We start from the raw sequence: 20,517 nt of genomic DNA, 5'->3' as shown, positions 1-20,517 counted from the left end.
AAAACTTTTAAGATCAATTCTTCCAATGTTTCTTGGATATTTTTATATAATTCCACTGGAATTCCATCCGGTCCTGGGGTTTTATTATTTTTCTGTTTCTTCAAAACCATTCCTAATTTTGATATCATGATTGGTCTGTTTCTCTCTGTTCATCTGAGATTGGGTTCATGGTTTCTGAATTTAGATATTGTTTAATTTTAACTTCTGGGATGTTATCCTGTGAATAGAGTTTTATAAAATATCTTTATATTATTTTCTTTTTCTCTTCCAGCCTATATTGTATGACCCCATCTTCGTCCTGTAACTGATATATCGTTCTTTTTTCGTTTTCCTTTTTCTGTTTGTATGCTAACCAACATCCCGATTTGTTAGCATGTTCGAAATAATTTTGTTTGGCCGCTCTAATTTTCTGGGCTAATTCTTTCTGCACTGTTAAATTGTGTTTGTGTTTTATTATCTCCCTTTTTTCTTTCTTAGACCTATTTTGTGGGTCTTACTGCAATTTCAACTCCACCTCACTAAGTTCCCTCTGCAGCATTTCTTGCTGTGCCCTTTGTTTCTTATTTTTCTTTGCTATATAGGCAATCATTCCCCTAATATACACTTTTGTGGTGTCCCAAAGATTTTGTAATGATGTATCTTCCTTTTTGTTTGTCCTAAAGAATAGTTTTATTTCTTTGTCTAATGTTTGTACGTATTCTTTCTCTTTTACCAAATTTTGGTTCATCATCCATCTTTTTTTCTTTTTCTGGCCTTTCTACCTTAATTTGATTGGACTATGATCTGCCCAATTGTTTGTCTCTATTTCTACTTCATGCTATTCATTTTGTAGGCCCGATGTCGTCCATGCCATGTCAATTCTTGACCAAGATTGATGGGTGTTTGAATAAAATGTATATTGACTATGTGTCTCATGTGTGTCTTTCCATATGTCATATAATTTAAGCTCCACTGTCATTTCAAAAAAGGATTTGGGTAAAATATTTTTCTTGGTTTTATTCTTTTTATACTCTCTCTTATTGTCCACAATTAGATTAAAATCACCAATTATACAGATGTTTTCGGTCCATTTCTGTTATTATGTATTTTTTTGTAGAATTCATATTCTGGTTTGGTGCATATATTACTATCAGCAGGGTCGGTTTTTGCATTTTCTCCAAGTGTCCTGTAGGAGGAGTCACTGATGGGTATTATCACATCCCATCTGCCCAGAAACTGAGGTTAAATTTGAGGCCACTCCTCTCTACTTCCTGTTCTTGGCACCCCAGATTAGTCTCGGCCCAAATAAGAACTGTTTTTGGTAGCTCTTCGTTTGGACTTGAGAATACTGGATTTTTCCTCCCTTGATTCATCCCACCTGTGTCTCTGTTTGTTATCTGTCTGATGAGGTGCTAGCTGCAGTGAGTGTGGGAACCTCCAGACTGCTGCCAGTCCGGGGAGGGCTCCTGGCCGCATGCTGAAGGTGCTGTGACCTGCGACCCTGAATTTGCTTCGGGGGGGGGGGGGGGATTCGCCAGATAGCTCGGAAGGTTTTTTTTGGAGGAACGGCTCAGAAATCGGACCGCATGGGTGGTGGCCATTTTGTGTGAGCAGCCATTTTGTGAGATGCACGTGGCTGCAGAGAGAGGCTCGGCACTCTTGCTTCAGCTCTCTAATCTCTCTCGGAGGCCACTGTCGGTGCCTGGAGGCATCAGCTAGCCAGTACTCTGCCATAGATTGGGGAGGGCTCTCAGTTGTTCGGCGGGGGACTGATGATTCGAGCCGCAGATCGGCGGCAGTGTTTGTGTGGGTGTGCCGGTTCTAAGGAGGCTCTGAACCGCATGCAAAGGCTCCCGGACACCTGGAACTGAGGAAGGCAGAGGTGGAGAAGATTACTACCATGAGTAGCTGTGAGGGAAAAAGGCGGAACACCAGGTGATTCCGATCTGGGTGAGGTGACCTCCCGGGGGACTGCCCCATTAATGAAAAGGAGATCCATCTCCGAGGAGAGCACCCCAAGTCTTCAAGGAAGGGAGGTGCCAGAAAGCAGCAGGAGCCTGAAGTTTGCATCACCAGGGCTGCTGGCAGGCAAATTAGGGATAGCATCAACCCCTCGCGGTCCAGATCGCACTCCCCCCATAGGCCTTCTCCATTGGCTGAAGCCCGTCATCGTTCTCCAGGCTCCCTTCGTGGGTCAGCTAGAGAAGACAGCCCCTTGTCTCCCCCTCTCACTCCTGCGCAGTCTGCAGATCCCCTTGGGGATCCTTTTGGCCATCTGGCAATCAATTCCACTAGACCTCCTCTGGCTCTCAATCTGCAGCCTCCAGGCCTGAATTGGAGCCTCCTTGCCTCACTCCGGCTTTTCAAGAACTTCCTGAGAGTTTTCAGAATGTAATTGCTCAGGCCATTGTTCAGGGGGTTGCCACAGGGCTACAACACAGATCTCAGACTTCTAGATGTTCTTTTTGTGGGACCCTTTGAGGTCATCCAGACCAACCCAGCACCTCAACTGCCAGAGAGCGCAGATCAGTATACTCTTCAACTGCTAGTGAGGGGTCTGGCTTGGAAGAGGAGGGACAGAAAGATACTGACTTTTCTGAAGACGAAGACTCCCAGGTCCCAGAAGCACCTACTATTGCTGGTCTTTTCCCTCCTGCCTTATTTGGTTCCTTGCTGCGTAAGGCCAAGGCCACAGCAGATCTGGGCAGCACCCCAGCTACCACCAAGGATCCTGCCACCCCTAGTACAAGTGAGGGGGACAAAGAAAGGGCCTTTTTACAAGTCTCAGGGGGAGAAGGAGGAGATACCTACTCCAGATCTTTTCTTTGATGTGTTCAAAACTCAGTGGGCTGTGCCTGGGACTTTTCCCACATCAGGGAGTAATGATCACTGATTTTATCATCTTAACCCTGCCTTCGCTCAAGCCTTGCAGTTCCGACAGTGGATGTTCTGGTGGCTGCTCTGGCTTCCTCCTCTGTGGTAGTAACGGGATATCTCCAACTGTCTGAAGACGGAGGATAAAAAGGCGGAACTGGTCCTTTTCAGGCTGTGACGTGGGCGATCAGGGCAGCTACTGCTGCTTCTTTTTTCAATAGAACCACCTTGCTTTGGCTGGAAACACTCTGTGATAGGACCTCTGCTTCTGATGTTCGGCTGCTGCAGGACATTAAGAAGCTGATGGCGGCTACCCAGTTCTCAGCAGACACCACGTTGGATACAGTCACATACTCTTCTAGAGCTCTGTCCCCCCTGTCGCGTCCAGACGCTCCTATGGCTTCGCAATTGGCAGGCAGAGACCAAAGCGAAATGGCATCTGGCAGCGGCAGAGTATGCAGGAGACAAGCTGTTCGGCACTTCCCTTGACCCTATTCTAGTAGAGGACAAAAATAAATGCAAGGTCTTTCCCTCCACGACCAAGCACTCAGATCAGCATCCTGCACCTTACCCCAGGAAGTCCTTCTATCAGCCCCCTGATCTGGACTTCCAACAGCCAAGGTATTCTGCTCCCAGATACCCCAGACACGGGTGCAGGCAATACTCTAGGGACAGGGACAGGTACCAGCAGCCCAGTAAGCGTCCCATCCGAAGAGGGTGGTGGTGGTCCCTGTCACAGAAACAAGTGATTTGGGCTCGGATCACCCGATTGGCGGTCACCATCCCTTGTTTGCGGATCGCTGGGACTGCATCACCACTGAGTATTTCTAGTTTGTATTTGGACTTTCCCCCTTGCACCTTCCCGTTCCGCTTGTTCCCTTTGTTGTTTCTTTCTCTGTCTCTCTCTCTTTCTTCTGTTGTCTCTTCTTCTTGACTTCTGCTTTCTGCTTCTTCCTTTCTTTCTTGTTCTTCTTCCGTCACAAAATATCGTTCAAAAAATTCTTGAACTTTTTCTTACCATTTTTTTTCTTGCCACGTTACAAGTATGCCTTCTAGCACTAGCCATCTATACATCGCTTTGAATTTGGTTAATTGATTAGTTAAGAATTGGTATTGTCTCCATAACTCTTTTACTCTCCGTGGTCTCTTTTTGAGTGCTATTAATTCCTTTATACGTTATTATCTCTTCTCTGGTTTTCCTAAATATCTCGTCTCTGGTTGTTCTTTTCACGAATCTCACATGGACTTCTTTAGGTAATCTATGTCTTTGTGCATAGTTTGTATGCACCCGGTACACTTCATCAATATCTCTTCTGACCTCCTGTTTGTTCCTTTGTAAAATATCTGCTAGAATATCTGTCATTTTTCCTTTTAGATCTTCTTTCTCTTTCATAATATTTTGGAACGTCAAGTAGAATGAGGCTCTTTCCATCTCGAGGAAGATGATGGATTCTTCTAGATCTCTGTTTGCCTGCATGCATTTCAGTTCTATTATTTCCATTTTCTGGTCTGTCTGTTCTATTTTTGTTAATATTGTTTTTATCTTCTGCTTGTTGATTGTTATAGATTGTTAGATATTCTCAATTTTATCGTCCATACTTTTGATATAATTCTCCCATTTCATTTTTAATTTCTTCGTGATGTCTTCTTGTTTCTTCAGGATTGGTTGCTGTTGCTTCCTGGGTTTTAGTCATTGATTCTTGAATCATCAATAGCCTTGCCTGCATATTTTGTATATTCTGTGCAGAACCTGATGATCCTGATGCTGATCCTAGTTTCTCCACTCCCAGCACACTCTCAATTGTTCTCTGATTTGAGTGGGATGACGATGCTGTTGCGGGATTTGATGCTGCTTTTTCCCTGTTTTAGTTGGGGTAGTAATGGTTGCCATCTTTATCCCTCGGTTAATACTTTCCCACAATTGCATGTAGTTTCAAACAAATCAAATAAATTGCTGTTCAATCCCAACTACCAATCTCCCCTAGTTCCTCTAATTCCTCTAACTTCAAGTTATCTCCTCTCAAATTCTCAATCAGTTCCCAACAGTATTTTGTCAACCCAATAAATATCTAAAATTGCTATGTATTCTTAAATCTGGAGTATAAATATATATTTTAATATTAAATATAAAGATATTATGTTATATATATATATATATATATATATATATATATATATATATATATATATATATATATATATATATATATATATATATATATATATATATATACACACATACATATACATATACATACATACATACATACATATATATATATATATATATATATATATATATATATATATATATATATATATATATATATTGTATATAAGTATATTAATATCTATATTATTTTTACAAACTACTATAAATGTTTAAGTCACTATTTCACACTTTTAAATTCCAATTTTACATGCAATTCATTTAGTTCTAAATTTTCTTATACATACAAATAGAATTTATTCTTTATCTTTGGTATTGTAATATACTATCATATATTTCCTTTATAATAATAGCAGTGTTAATCAGTTATCATTCAAAATTTAGTTACATGTTTTTAGTAACAAGGGTTTCTTCTTTTTTTTTTAAATTCCCCTCCTACAACTTTTACTTATGCCAGTATCACACAGTCTTGCATCAGTTTTGCCCTTTTTTTCCTTCTCCTTAACAATTTCTTAAACGTCCAAACCTCAAAATTATAATCCACTAGATGGTGCCTTTCCGGCTGTTTCGCTGTTTAAATGTCCGAAATTTAACGCAGTCCACAAGCCAGTAATTAGTTTAGCCAACACACACACACACACTCACACACACACACACACGGTTTAATGTGTCAAATTAGTTCCTTTATGCTTGTATTTCTTACTTGGATCTGAAGATAGGTTCAATGTCCGCCTAGAAAAGGCATGTCTTTTAGGCCCTGTCAATTGGCATCTTTTGGCCAATTTGATCTGAGGCATACCCATCCTGCCTGGCTGGATTGGATGAGCAGAAACAACTGGTGAGAGATGGTCCCTGAAGTAACTTGGCCCTAAGCCCTGAAGGACTTTAAAGGTGATAACCAGCACCTTGAATTGTACTCGGAACAAATGTAGGTCACAGAATAGCAGTGTTACATGACATGTGCAGAATAACCAGCATCATTTACTATATTGTAGTAATCCAAATGAGACATCACTTTACCTATTTGAACATAATTATCTCAATAGATACAGCCTTTTAAGGCTATTGAATAAGCCATGAGCATATTTGTGTCAAGCATTATAGTTAATGACCGACCAGTTTTTAAAATTGATCATTCTTTAGAGGCTTAACCAAGAGGATAACTTAGCCATAACTACGTCTCTTCATTTCTATGTGACCTCATATTCTGATGTCGAGGCAAACAGTGAAGATTCTGTTCATTATTGGAAAAAGGGACAGGATCTTAAGTTTGTACCTTTGTACAATTTAACCACATATTTATTGTTTTTCACTTCAGATTTACTATAAAGGGAAAAACATAGAATGTCAGATAAGGAAGGCTTTATTCTTTTGTTTTTTTAATGGAAAATCTTTTAATTTTCCTTTTTTCAAATATTTTAAAATAGGTAGCTATAGAAACAGGAATAGAGTTCTCACAATATCCATCTCCTGTTCCTGAAATATGTCTAGAAAACCTTTGACACCTAGCATGGACACAGTGGCATTTTTCTTGAAACATTCTAGGAAGAAAAAAACGGATGAAGCCAAGGAGCACCATTCTAAGTCCTATCTCCTTAATTATTTTAAGGATCACATTATCCGATAATGAAGAGGTTGATTTGGGTGGTGACAGTAATTTAGTCCTCCTTGAAAATGAATCAGTATATAATTTGTAGATTGTTGAGTACTGTAACATGCATCTTTTAACTTAAAGTTGAGATAAACAATTAAATTTATTTCCATGCAATGTTGCTTGCCCCAAATCTGTTTTTATTAACGAAAAATCTCTCTTATTCTAGACTCTGGGGTGAACCTGTAAATCTGCGAGAACAACATGATGCTTTAGAATTTTTTAACTCTTTGGTGGATAGTCTAGATGAAGCTTTAAAAGCCTTAGGTCATCCAGCAATGTTAAGTAAAGTTTTAGGAGGATCCTTTGCTGATCAGAAAATCTGTCAAGGTTGCCCTCATAGGTATGTGTTTAGTTATGCAATAGGCCATTATATAAAATATGTATACTTCTTGTATTAACATTCTAAATGATGTTTTGAAAACTGGTGATGTATAAATATTTCACACTGTAACTTTAATAAAAATACTGGAATGTTTTAATTCCTTGAATTTACTTTTTCATGTAAGCTCTATACTGCTGATCATTTGAGGTTTAGTCCAGATCCAGTGGTTGATTTTGTTGATACTTGTTCATGCATCTTATTTGGCAATATAGACAGGAAGCCTTTACAGCTATTTTTTTTCAGCCACTGATAAAATCATATTGAAAAGCCATATGTACAGTAATAGTTCGTCTTTGAGCTTCCTTGTTTCTAAATCAAAATCAAAATGGAAGCTTCTTGTTGTCCTCTTTTGTATCAGCTTGGGTTTATTTGTTCTTCCATATTCCTTTGTTAATAAATGTAACCTTTTATCAATTTTTATTAGCCTTTCAACATAAAGAAAATAGCAATGCATTGTTGCCATTTATCCAATGGGTAGCTTTTGATTTATAATTACAGTTGTCAGTCTAAATTATTCTACCTAAGTATATATTTTAAGTTTTCAGTATACATTTTATTCTGTTCATAAAATTATGTTGCTTAATAATAAAATATACTTATTCAATAATTCATTTAGCAAAATTAAATTATTTTTCTAACTTTACAGATATGAATGTGAAGAATCTTTTACAACACTGAATGTAGATATAAGAAATCACCAAAATCTACTTGACTCTTTGGAACAATATGTCAAAGGAGACTTACTGGAAGGTGCAAATGCATATCACTGTGAAAAATGCAACAAGAAGGTAATTTTGGCCTGCCTTTAGAACAGTGCTCTAAAACTGTTTGAATTCAGTAGCAGCTGTCATTGGTCAGTGATAGAACAATGTAGATTTTTATTTTGTAAGAGAATTGAGAACTACTATTTATCATATTTTAGTCGGAATTTTAGAATATTTCTTAGAATGATGATGGCCAAGATCTCCATTTTTTTAATTACGAAGAATGGTATATATCATCAATTTAGAGGTATATGGCCATCACTTCCTTAATCATGTTATTTAAAATGTGTTTATATGAGCAGAGAGTTGATTATATCAGTTTGTTCAAGAAAAATGACTATAGTTTTACTAAGAATTTGTTGTGTTTGATAATTCACAGTAATAACTGTGTTTATTTCCCAGGTTGATACAGTGAAACGCTTGCTGATTAAAAAACTGCCTCCAGTTCTTGCCATCCAGCTAAAACGATTTGATTATGACTGGGAAAGGGAATGTGCAATCAAGTTCAATGATTATTTTGAGTTTCCACGTGAATTGGATATGGAACCTTATACTGTGGCAGGAGTAGCTAAGTTAGAAGGGGATGATGTAAATCCTGAAAACCAACTAATACAGAATGAACAATCAGAAAATGAACATTCTGGAAGTACAAAATACAGACTAGTGGGTGTATTGGTGCACAGTGGTCAAGCCAGTGGTGGACATTATTACTCTTACATTATTCAAAGAAATGGAGGAGATGGTGAGAAAAACAGATGGTATAAATTTGATGATGGTGATGTAACTGAATGCAAAATGGATGATGATGAAGAAATGAAAAATCAGTGTTTTGGTGGAGAATACATGGGAGAAGTATTTGATCATATGATGAAAAGGATGTCCTACAGACGTCAGAAGAGATGGTGGAATGCTTACATTCTTTTTTATGAACGCATGGACACAGTAGAGAAAGACAATGAACTTATAAAATATATTTCAGAACTTGCAATTACCACTAAACCCCATCAAATTAAAATGCCATCTGCAATTGAACGGAGTGTACGAAAGCAAAATGTACAATTCATGCATAACCGAATGCAGTACAGCCTGGAATATTTTCAGTTTGTAAAAAAATTGCTGACATGTAACAGTGTCTACCTAAATCCGCCTCCAGGTAAGTTTTTGGATATTCCTAGTGAAAATTAATTACATTGTTATATAAAAATAGAAAGTATTTAATATTTTTCAGATCCATGGATTTCATTTTTAATATTTTCAGTATATCTTACCATTTTTCCTTGAGATTAATTTTAAAATGTTTACTAAATTTATTTTCAATACACTATGGATATCTTATGATCATTATCTTCCATGTTCATTTTGGAACACAAAAAGCTAGATAAGATGCTTAATTGTTCTTGGAAAGCCAGTTAGATATAGTGGTTGAGGCATCAAGCTAGAAATCAGGAAACCATGAATTCTAGTCCCATTTTAGGCACAAAGCCAGTGGGGTGACCTTGGGCCAATCACTCTCAGCCCTAGGAATGAATCGGTGGCAAACCACTTCCGAAAAACTTTGCCAAGAAAACTGCAGGGACTAATTTGGTAGTCATCAGGAGTGAAAACTGACTGAAATGCATGCAAAAAGTATTTTAGGTATCTGGCAGTATTGCTGGAAAAAAACGCTTGAAGTTGATTGATTTAAGAAGTATTTTAAGTCTGGCTGACTTTTTAAATTTCAGTACTTATGCGCTTAATTGCAACATTCTACATTTTCTTTTTAGGACAAGATCATTTACTGCCTGAAGCAGAAGAAATTACAATGATAAGTGTTCAGCTTGCTGCTAGATTTCTGTTTACCACAGGATTTCACACAAAGAAAATAGTTCGTGGTCCTGCCAGTGATTGGTAAATTTTTACTTAAAAGTATTCATTAGTTATATCTTCAGTGTTTTAGTGTAGTTCTCATCAGTGGTGAAATCCAAAAATTCTCTGTACTGGTTCTGTGGGCATGGCTTGGTGGTCATGTGACTGGGTGGGCGTAACCAACTTGACATCACTCACTGTTACATCCAGAAGCTGCACATTCTGCTCTTCTGAAGTGCCCAATGCTTTGAGTTTCCCTCCACCATCTGGCTTGACTGCCCAAGTGAACCTTGGCGCCTTCTCTTGCCCCGCTCTCCATCCCGGATGGCTGTGCAAACCCCCCAACAAATCCTCCATACAAACCGCCTACCTTATTTCTGAAAAGGCAGGACCCCCCCCCCCTTGCAGGGCAATCCAGAGGGGAGGGGGATGCTGCAGATAAGGCCGCCTTCTACCCAGGCCAGCATGCCTCCTGTGCGGCTCTGCGGGACTTGGGGCTCCAAAGCAGCCCACTGGCTTCCCACCTGCCTGCTCTCTTTGCTGATGAGCCTAGCTGACCAGCGGCACCACTCTGGGAATTTGGAGTCCTGCGCCCCAGGGAAAGGAGACTCAGCTGCGGCGATGTTTCCCTCCGACAAAGAAGCAGATCAAGAAGCACAGAAGCCGCCACAGGGAGAGGGCCAGGCCTACGGCTCTTTCCCTTTGGTCTGGACACCGGTGCTTCATCTCGGCAAACATCACGTCGCCACACTTGTAGTCGCGCAGCCGGCTGGAGTGGGACATGGCGTGAGCAGAGAGCCTTATGCAGACCCCACCGAGGCGGCCCTGGCCGAGCAATTGCCGTGCCTCCCCAACGATAGGCACCCTGGGGCTGCCTTGCCTACCTTGCTCACTTCCTCCATGCACTGCGCTTGGAAGGGACCGCCACCACCGCTCTCGCCACCCTCCCTCACTGCCTGCCTGCAGACGTCCACCTGCCCTCACGGAGCATTGCCGCGGAACCGCTATTCACTTTCTTCCTTCTGCCGCAAAATGAAAGCAAACAGCTCAATTTCTTCGCCAGCGGGAAGCAGCGCTGCTGTCGAGTCTCTTTCCCCCAGACTCCGAGTTCCCAGAGTGGTGCCAGCGGTCTCCCAGGAGGATCTGCAAAGAGTGTAGACAGGTGCCCGGGTGGGAAGCCAGTGGGCTTCTTTGGAGCCCCAAGCCCTGCGGAGCCAGCATGGGAGGCACACTGGCCGGTGTGGAAGGTGGCCTTTTCTGCAGCTCTGCCTTTGCAAAAACAGGGCAGGTGCATATGCAGCAGCTGCGGGATGTTCGCTTGCCCTCCTGGAGCACCGCCGCCGCCCCTCTCAGCCCCAGAGCAGTGGCCATCCACTGCTCCATAAAGGGCCAGCCATCCATCAACTGGCCAGGCTGGGCTGGACGCTGACCTCGGAAGGCAAGCAGGCATGGGGGACCATTGGGAAGGCCGTGTGTAAAGACAGCAAACATGGCAGGGCTGCGGGGAAGGGAATAGGCTCCTAGCTCCCTTCCCCGCGGCTGGACAGCCCCGACATGCTTGCCTGCCTTCGCAAACTGGCCACAGGGACAATGGAAGGCAGGCATGGCAGGGCTGCGGGCCATGGGGAAAGGAGTAGGGAGGCAGGCTGGGACAGTGGAAAGCAGAGACTGGGTGGGGCTGGGTGAGCAAGCGGTGACCGTTGAACCAGTTTGGGGTGGGGCGGAGCCAGCCAGCAGTCCCTACCGGTTCAACGACCCAGGCCCAATGTCTGCTACCGGTTCTCCTGAACCCGTCCGAACCAGTAGGATTTCACCCCTGGTTCTCGTATGATAGTATTTTAATTGCTAATCAGTCAATACCATTTTAGTGCAAAGAAGACAACAATGGCAAATCACTTCTTGAAAACTTTGCCAGGAAAATGGCAGGCACTTCTTGTGTCCATAATTGGACATGATTAAACAGAAGGGGACAAAATGGACAGTAAAACCAAAAAACTTGGAAAGTTAGGGTTAATATATGTTTTTCTAATAATGCATAATGACCCAACCCGGCTGCGACCGACGTCAGCTTCGCTAACACGTGGGCTGGCGGGGTGAGAATGGGATCCGGGACGAGGGGACAATGGAAAGGGAGACAGGCCTTCTCGCTCTCTGTCTCTCTGTGTCTGTATCTCTCTCTCTCCCTCCCCCCCCCCTCCCTCTCCCCCCTTGGGGCTCTTCACTACTTTTCTTTCTTCATGGCAACTTTTTGGAAATCCGGTCTGGCTGAGGAATGAGCACAAGCTGCAGCAGAGGCTTCCCTTTTGGGCAACCCTCCCCTTCCTTCTCCTCTTGCAACTCCAGACAGACAGACATAGAGAGACAGATACAGATAGAGAGGGTGGATATAAGGGGAGTAAGAGAGAGAGACACACAGAGACGGGAGAGGGAAAGAGCAGGAGAGAGAGAGAGAGCCAGAGAGATATAGAGAGGGGTGTAATAGAAGTGGGGAGAGAGAGAGAGAAAAGCAGAGAGAGATACAGAAAGAAGGGAAGAGGGAGAGAGATGTCAAAAGGGTTTTGTGGTTCTGGGTGTTTTTAAACAACTGGTTCTCTGCCCTGGGTAGGCATGGCTAGGGGCGGTCATGTGTCTGTGTGGGAGGGAGTGATATTGAGTTGGCCACGCCCACCTTTTGGCTCCTGGTGTTTTCTGTGGGAATGGGTCCAAATGGCTCTTTGAGTGTTTAAGGTTGTAGACCCCTGGCCTAGTCTGTTATATATATATTAACTCAGGATCCTTTGTTAGAGGGCATGTTTCTGAGCATTTGCAGAGAGCTAAAATAATAACAAATGCCATTCAAATATATATATATATATTCATAATATAGTTTCCTTGAACACCCAGTATAATTTCACCCATCCGTCACCGAACACTAATAGATTTTCATTATATTTGAAGCAAAAGATAGAGAAAAAAGAATAAGTGATGCTTTTCTTTTCTTTAAATTACATCTTGAGAAGAGGGACCTTGTCTCTTCACACATAGAAATTCATTATATTAATAGGTCAGGTGAGAAACAGATACTTCCACAGTTTGTAAAGAACTTTTGCATATATTACCATTTGACTTAATGAGTAAATGGCTCATAAGTGTAGAACGATGAAGCAAACTCCAATATCTCTTTAAAACAGGAACCCTAAACCCCCAGTCATCTGGATGTCAGGCTGATGGCTTTATCAGCACATTATATCTCATTTGTTCTGTAGCACAGTTATGGACACTGACAAGTCCTCACCTTTGTACATCTATGCATAGTGTCATTTGGTGTCAATATACTTTACTCTTGAATTAATCTTTTTGTTTTGATAACCAGTGTATTTTCCTCAAGCATTTCTAAACATTTGGGTTCAGTAATAACAAAATCCTCTAGCAATTTTTAAACTGTGTGGCTTGGCAATTAGTTTTACTACCTAAATTCAGCCTTGGTGAACGACAGTGACACAATGGTTTATTCATTACTCATCCACCCGACTGCATCTAGTTCTGACCCAGCCTTCACAAGTAGTGAGCTTTACTCACAAGTAAACAAACCCCTTTTAAAGCAGGTCAGTCACAGTCTTTTATTCATAGGAATGAACAAAAAAAAAGCAAATTAATTAGTCCCAACAAACCTGGGTTTATCCAAGAAATCCGAATTGCTTGTATACTAAAAACAAATGGTTGTCTGCAACCACCGGCCACTTTATTTCCGAGCCACGGAGGGGTGTCTGCCTCTCCCTGAGGCCCGGCTTACTGCTTTCCTTTGCTCAATTCCCTTTTCCTTTGCGCATATGCACATCTGGGATAGGCCCCATCTGTTCCTCCCCTGAAGACAGCTGCCTCTCTACCTGGGGGAGGACAGAAGACCCTGGCTCTGGCTCTGGCTCTGATGCTGTTTCTTCCAAAGGCTCCGATAGTCTGACTCTGCAGCTATCTCAACTGGAAGCTGATTGGCCCCAACAGCTTCCTTAACATAGAGAGACAACTAGTTGGTGGTCAACTCTATCATCATCCCAGTCTTTGTGCATGTATACAGTTAATTTAAGATTGTATACATGTATACAATTAGTTCAGCAGTGCCCTTGACTCTCAAGTGGAATCCTTTCAGATGGCATGGTCTATCTGCCTGCCTGCCTCTCTGTCTGTTTGTCTATCATCATGTGAAAAAGGAAGTACATCTCTTTGAGTTCTATGGTTTTATGTATTAGGATATAATAAAAATTGTCTGGTCCTTAGTGATTCTTAAAGGTAGATAAATACAACCTTATATGAACAACAACAATGACATACTACGCAATGTTATCATTTTTTTACAAAAAGAAACCAAAATGGAAAAGCCATGTGTGAAAAACGAAGTGCACCCTTATTGTTCCATGGGAATGAAGAAGCTAAGTAGCAGCCAAGTGCTGCTAATCTAGTTCCTTGATCAATTGATCATGTAGCAAATATGACTACCTCTATAAAAGCCTAAGTTTTAAGAGTTTGCTGGTCTCCAGCATTGAGGTTTGTTAACACAATGCCAAAGAAGAAAGACAACAGCAATGGTCTTAGAGAAGCAATCGCTGCTGTCCATCACTTTGGGGAGGGTTATAAGACCATTTCCAAACAATTTTAAGTCCATCATTCTACCATGAGAAAGATTATTCATCAGTAGAAAACATTCAAGACAATTGCCAATCTTTCCAGGAATGGATGTCCCAACAAATTCACCCCAAGGTCATATCATGCAGTGCTGAGAAAAATTGCAAAAAAATCCAAGAGTTATTTTACAGACTTCAGTTAGCATGTTAAATGTTGAGGTTCATGACAGTACAATTAGAAAAAGAATGAAGAAGTATGGTGTGTTTGGAAGAGTGGCCAGGAGAAAGCCTCTTCTCTCTAAAGAGAACATGGCAACATGGCTTATGTTTGCAATGTTGCATCTGAAAAAAAATACAAGACTTCTGGAACATTGTCCCTTGGATAAGACCAAAGAAGAGATGTTTGGCTCTCATGCAGAATGTCATGTTTGACAAAAAATCAAATACAGCATATCAGCACAGACATCTCGTATCAACCATTAAGGATAGTGGTAGAGGAGTGATAATTTGGGCTTGTTTTGCAGCCACAGGACCTGAGCACTTTACAGCCATTGAGTCGACCATAAACTTGTGTATACCAAAGTATTCCAGAATCAAATGTGAGGCCATCTGCCTGACAGCTAAATCTTGGCTGACATTGGGTCATGCAGCATGACAATGGTCCCAAGCACACCAGCAAATCTACAACAGAATAGCTGAAAAAGAAAAGAATCAAGGTGTTGCAATGGCCCAGTCAAAGTCCTCAACCCAATTGAAATGCTGTGATGGGACCTCAGGAGAGGTGCATCAACAAATGCCCACAATCCTCAATGAACGTAAACAATATTGTAAAGAAGACTGAGCCAAAATTCCTGCACAATGATTTGAGACTGATAAAGTCATATGAGAAACAATTATTTCAAGCTATTGCTGCTAAAGTAAATGATGACATGGTGTAATTCCTCACAAGTTATTGTTCATTGAGGCAGCATTTTATCTATTTTTAATACTGTTAAGGACTAGACATGATACCTAAAACTATATAACATGGTTAAAAAGAAAGTGCACTTTCTTTTTCACACGATTGTATCTATCTCATTTCTATACCACCCATCGTGCCTAAGTGACTGGGCAGTTTACAATAAAAACATTTACTTTCAGCATTTGATTCCCACAGCTTTGTCAAATCTTTATTTCTTTTCCTGTGGCGGGGGGGTTTCACTAGTTGTTAGATGTTAAAATCTCTTATCTCTTCTTTTGCTATTGCATTGCATTTCTGGGCTTCATGAATTGGCAGCTTTGGAATGTTCTTTCCCAGTTTGTCTGTTCACTCCTTTCCTCTTGGCCATGAATGAAAGCTTGCTTCTCTGCAAGAGCTTTAATAATGGGAAAGCCAGATTATTTGTATCAACCAGTATATACACAGAAAATATTCTTTGTTAATCCATTTTATTTTGTGTGAAGGAACAGATTTCTTATGAATAATCCCACATGTTTAAATGATCCAATATCTATATATTCATAAATTCTTATCTCTAATCATAATATAAAATCTGTGCTTGGTTCCAAATTTGTTTTCTACACAAACCACAAATTGTTTGAGTCTGATGAGCTTGTTATATTTGTGGCTTATCAGATGTAAACAATATAAGATGATTCATTAAAATACTACATTTTATGTTTTAAAAAAATCTGGATCATAATTGTAATAAACTTGACTGCAGTGTATAGACTTAGCCCAGCTATCAGTGAATGCTAAGAGACATTTATTACATTTGAAGTAAAAGATAGATTAAGAAATATGTAGAATAAGGAAGCTGTATTTCCATCTAAACAACATTGAGAGAAAGAGTGTATGCACAGAATTTCTTTTATCACTTAAACCAAGAGACTCATGTTATTAACAAGCCAGGTAAGAGACATACTGAATGACACTGTATAAAGAATCTTTATCTTATCTGTCCGCCATTTGCTCTAGTGGTTCATAGATGTAAACAAAAGAAACTAATATTTTAATTGCCATATGATTCCAATAGGATATAGCCAAAGCTTCATAACAATTAGCAAAGATTGTAAGAAGAATTTGCCATCATCAATTGACATGATCAGCAACTTGAATATTATCTACTTCAAAATAAACTGTCTATCATTTGAACATATACTGATGATATACAGATTGAAATGTGGCTATTTTGATTTTGGTTCTAAGTGCCATCAGAGGTTCTGGTTTTGATTTCTTAAAACAGAACAATAAAACAGTTAATGCAAACAAGAGTTTGAAGATGCTTAAGAAAGTTTATTAAATAGGAATTCTGGTTATTGTTAAAACATAACAAAGTGAATATAACACAAGAAAATGGGAAAGGAGCAAAGGAAATTTGAAGGATTTTAGAAAAAGAAGCAGGAAATCTTCAATAGTACTAATTTTCTATAATATTAATTCTATATTTAGTATGTCTTAATAATATTGATTATTTTTATATGTATAGTTCAATATTCTGGAAATGTGATATCTTTTAAATATTTTTTCAGGTATGATGCTTTGTGCATTCTCCTTCGTCATAGCAAGAATGTTCGTTTTTGGTTTGCACACAATGTACTTTTCAATGTTTCAAATCGCTTCTCTGAATATCTTTTGGAATGCCCCAGTGCTGAAGTAAGAGGAGCATTTGCAAAATTGATAGTATTTATTGCACACTTTTCATTACAAGATGGCCCATGTCCTTCTCCTTTTGCTTCACTTGGACCTTCTAGTCAGGTATGCAACCAAAATACAATATGAAAAAACTAGTTTATATACAATAGTATAATAACCTGTTTTGATATAAAGCATCATAGTTGGTTAACTAATTATGAATTCATGTTGCTTATATAGGTAATGGCTTATATAGGTAGTCCTTGAATTACAACTCTTCATTTAGTGACCATTAGAAGTTACAATGGCACTGAAAAAAGTGATTTATGGCCGTTTTTCCACACTTATAACTGTTGTAGCATTCCCATAGTTACATGATTAAAATTCAGTTGCTTGGCAACTAACTCATATTTGACAGTTGCATTGTCCCTGGGTCATGTGATCCCCTTTTGCAACCTTCTGACAAGTAAATTCAGTGAGAAAGCCAGATTCACTTAACAATCATATTACTAACTTACCAACTGCAGTGATTCACTTAACAAAAGTGGCAAGATTTACTTAACAAATACCTTGCTTAACAACAGAACTTTTGGGCTCAATTGTGGTTATAAGTCAAGAATTACCTATTTTATTTATTTATCTATTGAATTTATATTGCCACCTATTTATCCTTGGCGACTCAAGTCAGCTTACAGAATAAAAAACACATTTAAAAGAATAAAAACTAACAAAAAGAATCAAATAAATAAATATAGTACAGTAATATAGTATAGCCTGGTCCCAAGCCATGAAGGAAAGGTGACAACCAGCACTTTGAATTGCACCCAGAAGCAAATCGGCAATCAATGCAGCTCTCGCAGGAGAGTTGATACATGTGCACACTGGGGTCTGCACAAAACCATGTGAGCTGCTGCATTTTGCACCAACTGGAGCTTCCGGATGCTCTTCAAGGGCAGCCCCATGTAGAACGTGGTGCAATAGTCAAGACAGAAAGTGACTAGGCCATGAGTGACTGTGAGTAGGGACTGTTGGTCCAGGAAAGGATGTAACTGGCGCACAACCCACAGTTGTACAAAGGCCCTCCTGGCCACGACCACCACCTGCTCTTCGAGCAGGAGTTGTGAGTCCAGGAAAACTCCTAGATTACGCACGGTCTGTTTGGGGTAGTGCCACCCCATCCAAGACCAAAGGTGGCAATTCTCCCTGAGCCAACAAACCCCAAACCCAGAGCCACTTGGTCTTGCAGGGTTTAGTTTTGACCTGTTGTTCCGATCTAGCACCTAACAGCCTCCAGGCACTGCCTGGTGGGAGGACACAGCATCACATAGCTCACCACGGGCATATAGCTGAGTATCATCAGCATATTGGTTATACCTCAGTCCATGGTGATGGATGATCTCATCCAGCGGCTTCATATAAATGTTGAACAGGAGCAAAGAGAGTACCAAGCCCTGTGGAACCCCATAAATCAGTGGCCGAGGGCTGGATCTCTCCCCTCCTATCAACATTGACTGAGAACAGCCACAGAGGAACGAAGTAAACCAGGATAGCACAAAGCCTACCACTCCCATCCACCGAAGCTGCCCCAAGAGAATACCATGGTTGATGGTATCGAAAGCCACCGAGAGGCCAGGTAGAGCAAGGATGGACGCACTACCCCCATTATTAACTTTCTAAATATTACTGGCAGTTGATGTCTCCTTCATATTTATCTGATTTAGCTTGGGGAGGAAGTGATTATCTAATCACTTACATTGTGGGGAAAATATGATGCAGGACTATTACAGGTAGTCTTCGACTTACAACCAATTGTTTAGTGATTGTTCAAAGTTAAAATGATACTGAAAAAAATGACTTTATATTTTTCACATTTACAATCATTGCATTTTCTCCATGGTCACATGATCAAAATTTGGGCATTTGGCAGTTGGAATGTATTTTATCATAGTTCTACTGTCCCGGATCATATGATCACTTTTTATAACCTTCCCAGCCAGCTCCCAACAAATAAAGTCAATGGGGAAGGCTAAATTTATGTCATGAACTCACAATTCACTTAATAACTGCAGTGATTTGCTTAACAACTTAACTCACTTAACAGCTGTTTAGCATGGAAATTTTGGGCTCAATTGTGGTCGTACATTGAGGGCTATCTGTAGCTAGGTTGACTGCCTTGAGTTAACCAAATATCAATAGCACTTAGACTTATCATATTTTTCAGACTATAAAACGCACTGGAGTATAAGATGCACCATGATTTTGAAGACGTAAATTAAAAAAAAAAGTTTTTGCACTCTGCAGTCCTTCCAAACCCTCTGCACGCCTTGTTTTTTGCAAAAAGAAAGGGGGGGGGACATGCAGAGCTTTGGGAGGCTTGTAGAGTGTTCCCGGGGGCTCAGGAGGGGCAAAAACGAGCAAAAATGGCCTGTTTTTTGCTCATTTTTGCCCTCCCCAGCCTCCAAGAACCCTTTGCAAGCTTCCTAAACCCTCTGCACGTCCATTTTTGCAAAGGGGCAGGGTTCGGTAGGCTGAAAATGTTGTGTTCAGTGTACAAGACGCACCCAGATTTTCACCCTCTTTTTTTGGAGGGGGGGAAGGTGCCTCTTATAGTCCAAAAAATAGGGTATATACTGCTTCATAGTGCTTTTATAGCCCTCTCTAAGCAGTTTACAGAGTCAGCATATTGCCCCCAACAATCTGGGTCCTCATTTTACCCACCTCGGAAGGATGGAAGGCTGAGTCAACCTTGAGCCGATGAGATTTGAACTGCTGAACTGCAGCTAGCAGTCAGTTGAAGTAGCCTGTAACCTGCAGTACTGCACTCTAACCACTGCGCCACCTCAACTCTGCGCCACCAATATATATATGGTGTTTCTGTGTGTAATGATAAAAAGGTGGAATGTTATTATCTTTATTATTGTGTTTGGTTGCCCAGTTAGACAGATGTTTAAACTGAATTTGCCTTTTTATCCATCTGTCAAGACTTTGCTAAAAACCCAAGATAATCATATGTTGTTTGATTATAGTTGGTCAGACAGTTATTATTTCTCTACATTATATGCATACAGTGTGCATACATTACACTAGATCTTCACAGCAGTATAAAATAGTCAATATGCACTTTCATTACATTGTGATTGAGATTTGTTCCTAGTCCAGTTGGTCCCTTAAAAAGATTTAATAAAACTGTAATTATGTTCTAATATGATTAGCCTGTAAATAAAAATTTAACTTGCCTCATCTTTATAGGCATATGACAATTTAAGTTTGAGTGACCATTTGTTAAGAGCTGTGCTGAATCTTCTTAGAAGGGAAGTGTCTGAGCATGGACGTCATTTGCAGCAATATTTCAATTTGTTCGTGATGTATGCCAACTTAGGTAATTTTCTGTTTGTTTCTAAAAGCAATTAAACTAAATGTTCAGATAATTTCATTTGATTATGCCATATTATTCCATGTTTCCCTTCCCTTTGAAATAATCTAATCTCATTCATGCCAGTTTTTTATATACCCCATTAAATGTTGCAGAAACTCTTTTACAGTGAAAACTGAGGGTTTTAAGTTATCTTCTGGAAATTCCCTCCAATTCTTCAGTGAAAAAAATCAGTAATTGGGAGGCTTCTTTGAAATATGTATT

General features: G+C 40.2%; 1 protein-coding gene across 2 annotated transcripts in view; it reads left to right on the top strand.

Moving 5' to 3' along the window:
- Window positions 1-20,517, top strand: part of USP9X (ubiquitin specific peptidase 9 X-linked) — a 162,805-nt gene that overhangs the window by 121,758 nt on the left and 20,530 nt on the right. For both annotated transcript variants that reach the window (XM_081951522.1, XM_081951521.1), the window contains exons 34-39: window positions 6,844-7,017; window positions 7,706-7,847; window positions 8,226-8,976; window positions 9,587-9,710; window positions 16,778-17,003; window positions 20,130-20,259. In XM_081951522.1, coding sequence (XP_081807648.1) covers window positions 6,844-7,017; window positions 7,706-7,847; window positions 8,226-8,976; window positions 9,587-9,710; window positions 16,778-17,003; window positions 20,130-20,259 — 1,547 coding nt within the window. The remainder of the gene's footprint in view (window positions 1-6,843; window positions 7,018-7,705; window positions 7,848-8,225; window positions 8,977-9,586; window positions 9,711-16,777; window positions 17,004-20,129; window positions 20,260-20,517) is intronic.

This window comes from Natrix helvetica (genome assembly GCF_964273705.1).
Source record: "Natrix helvetica genome assembly, chromosome: 4".
Taxonomy (NCBI): Eukaryota; Metazoa; Chordata; class Lepidosauria; order Squamata; family Natricidae; genus Natrix; species Natrix helvetica.
Note: the sequence above shows the minus strand (reverse complement) of the source record. Positions and strands in the feature narration are given on the sequence as shown.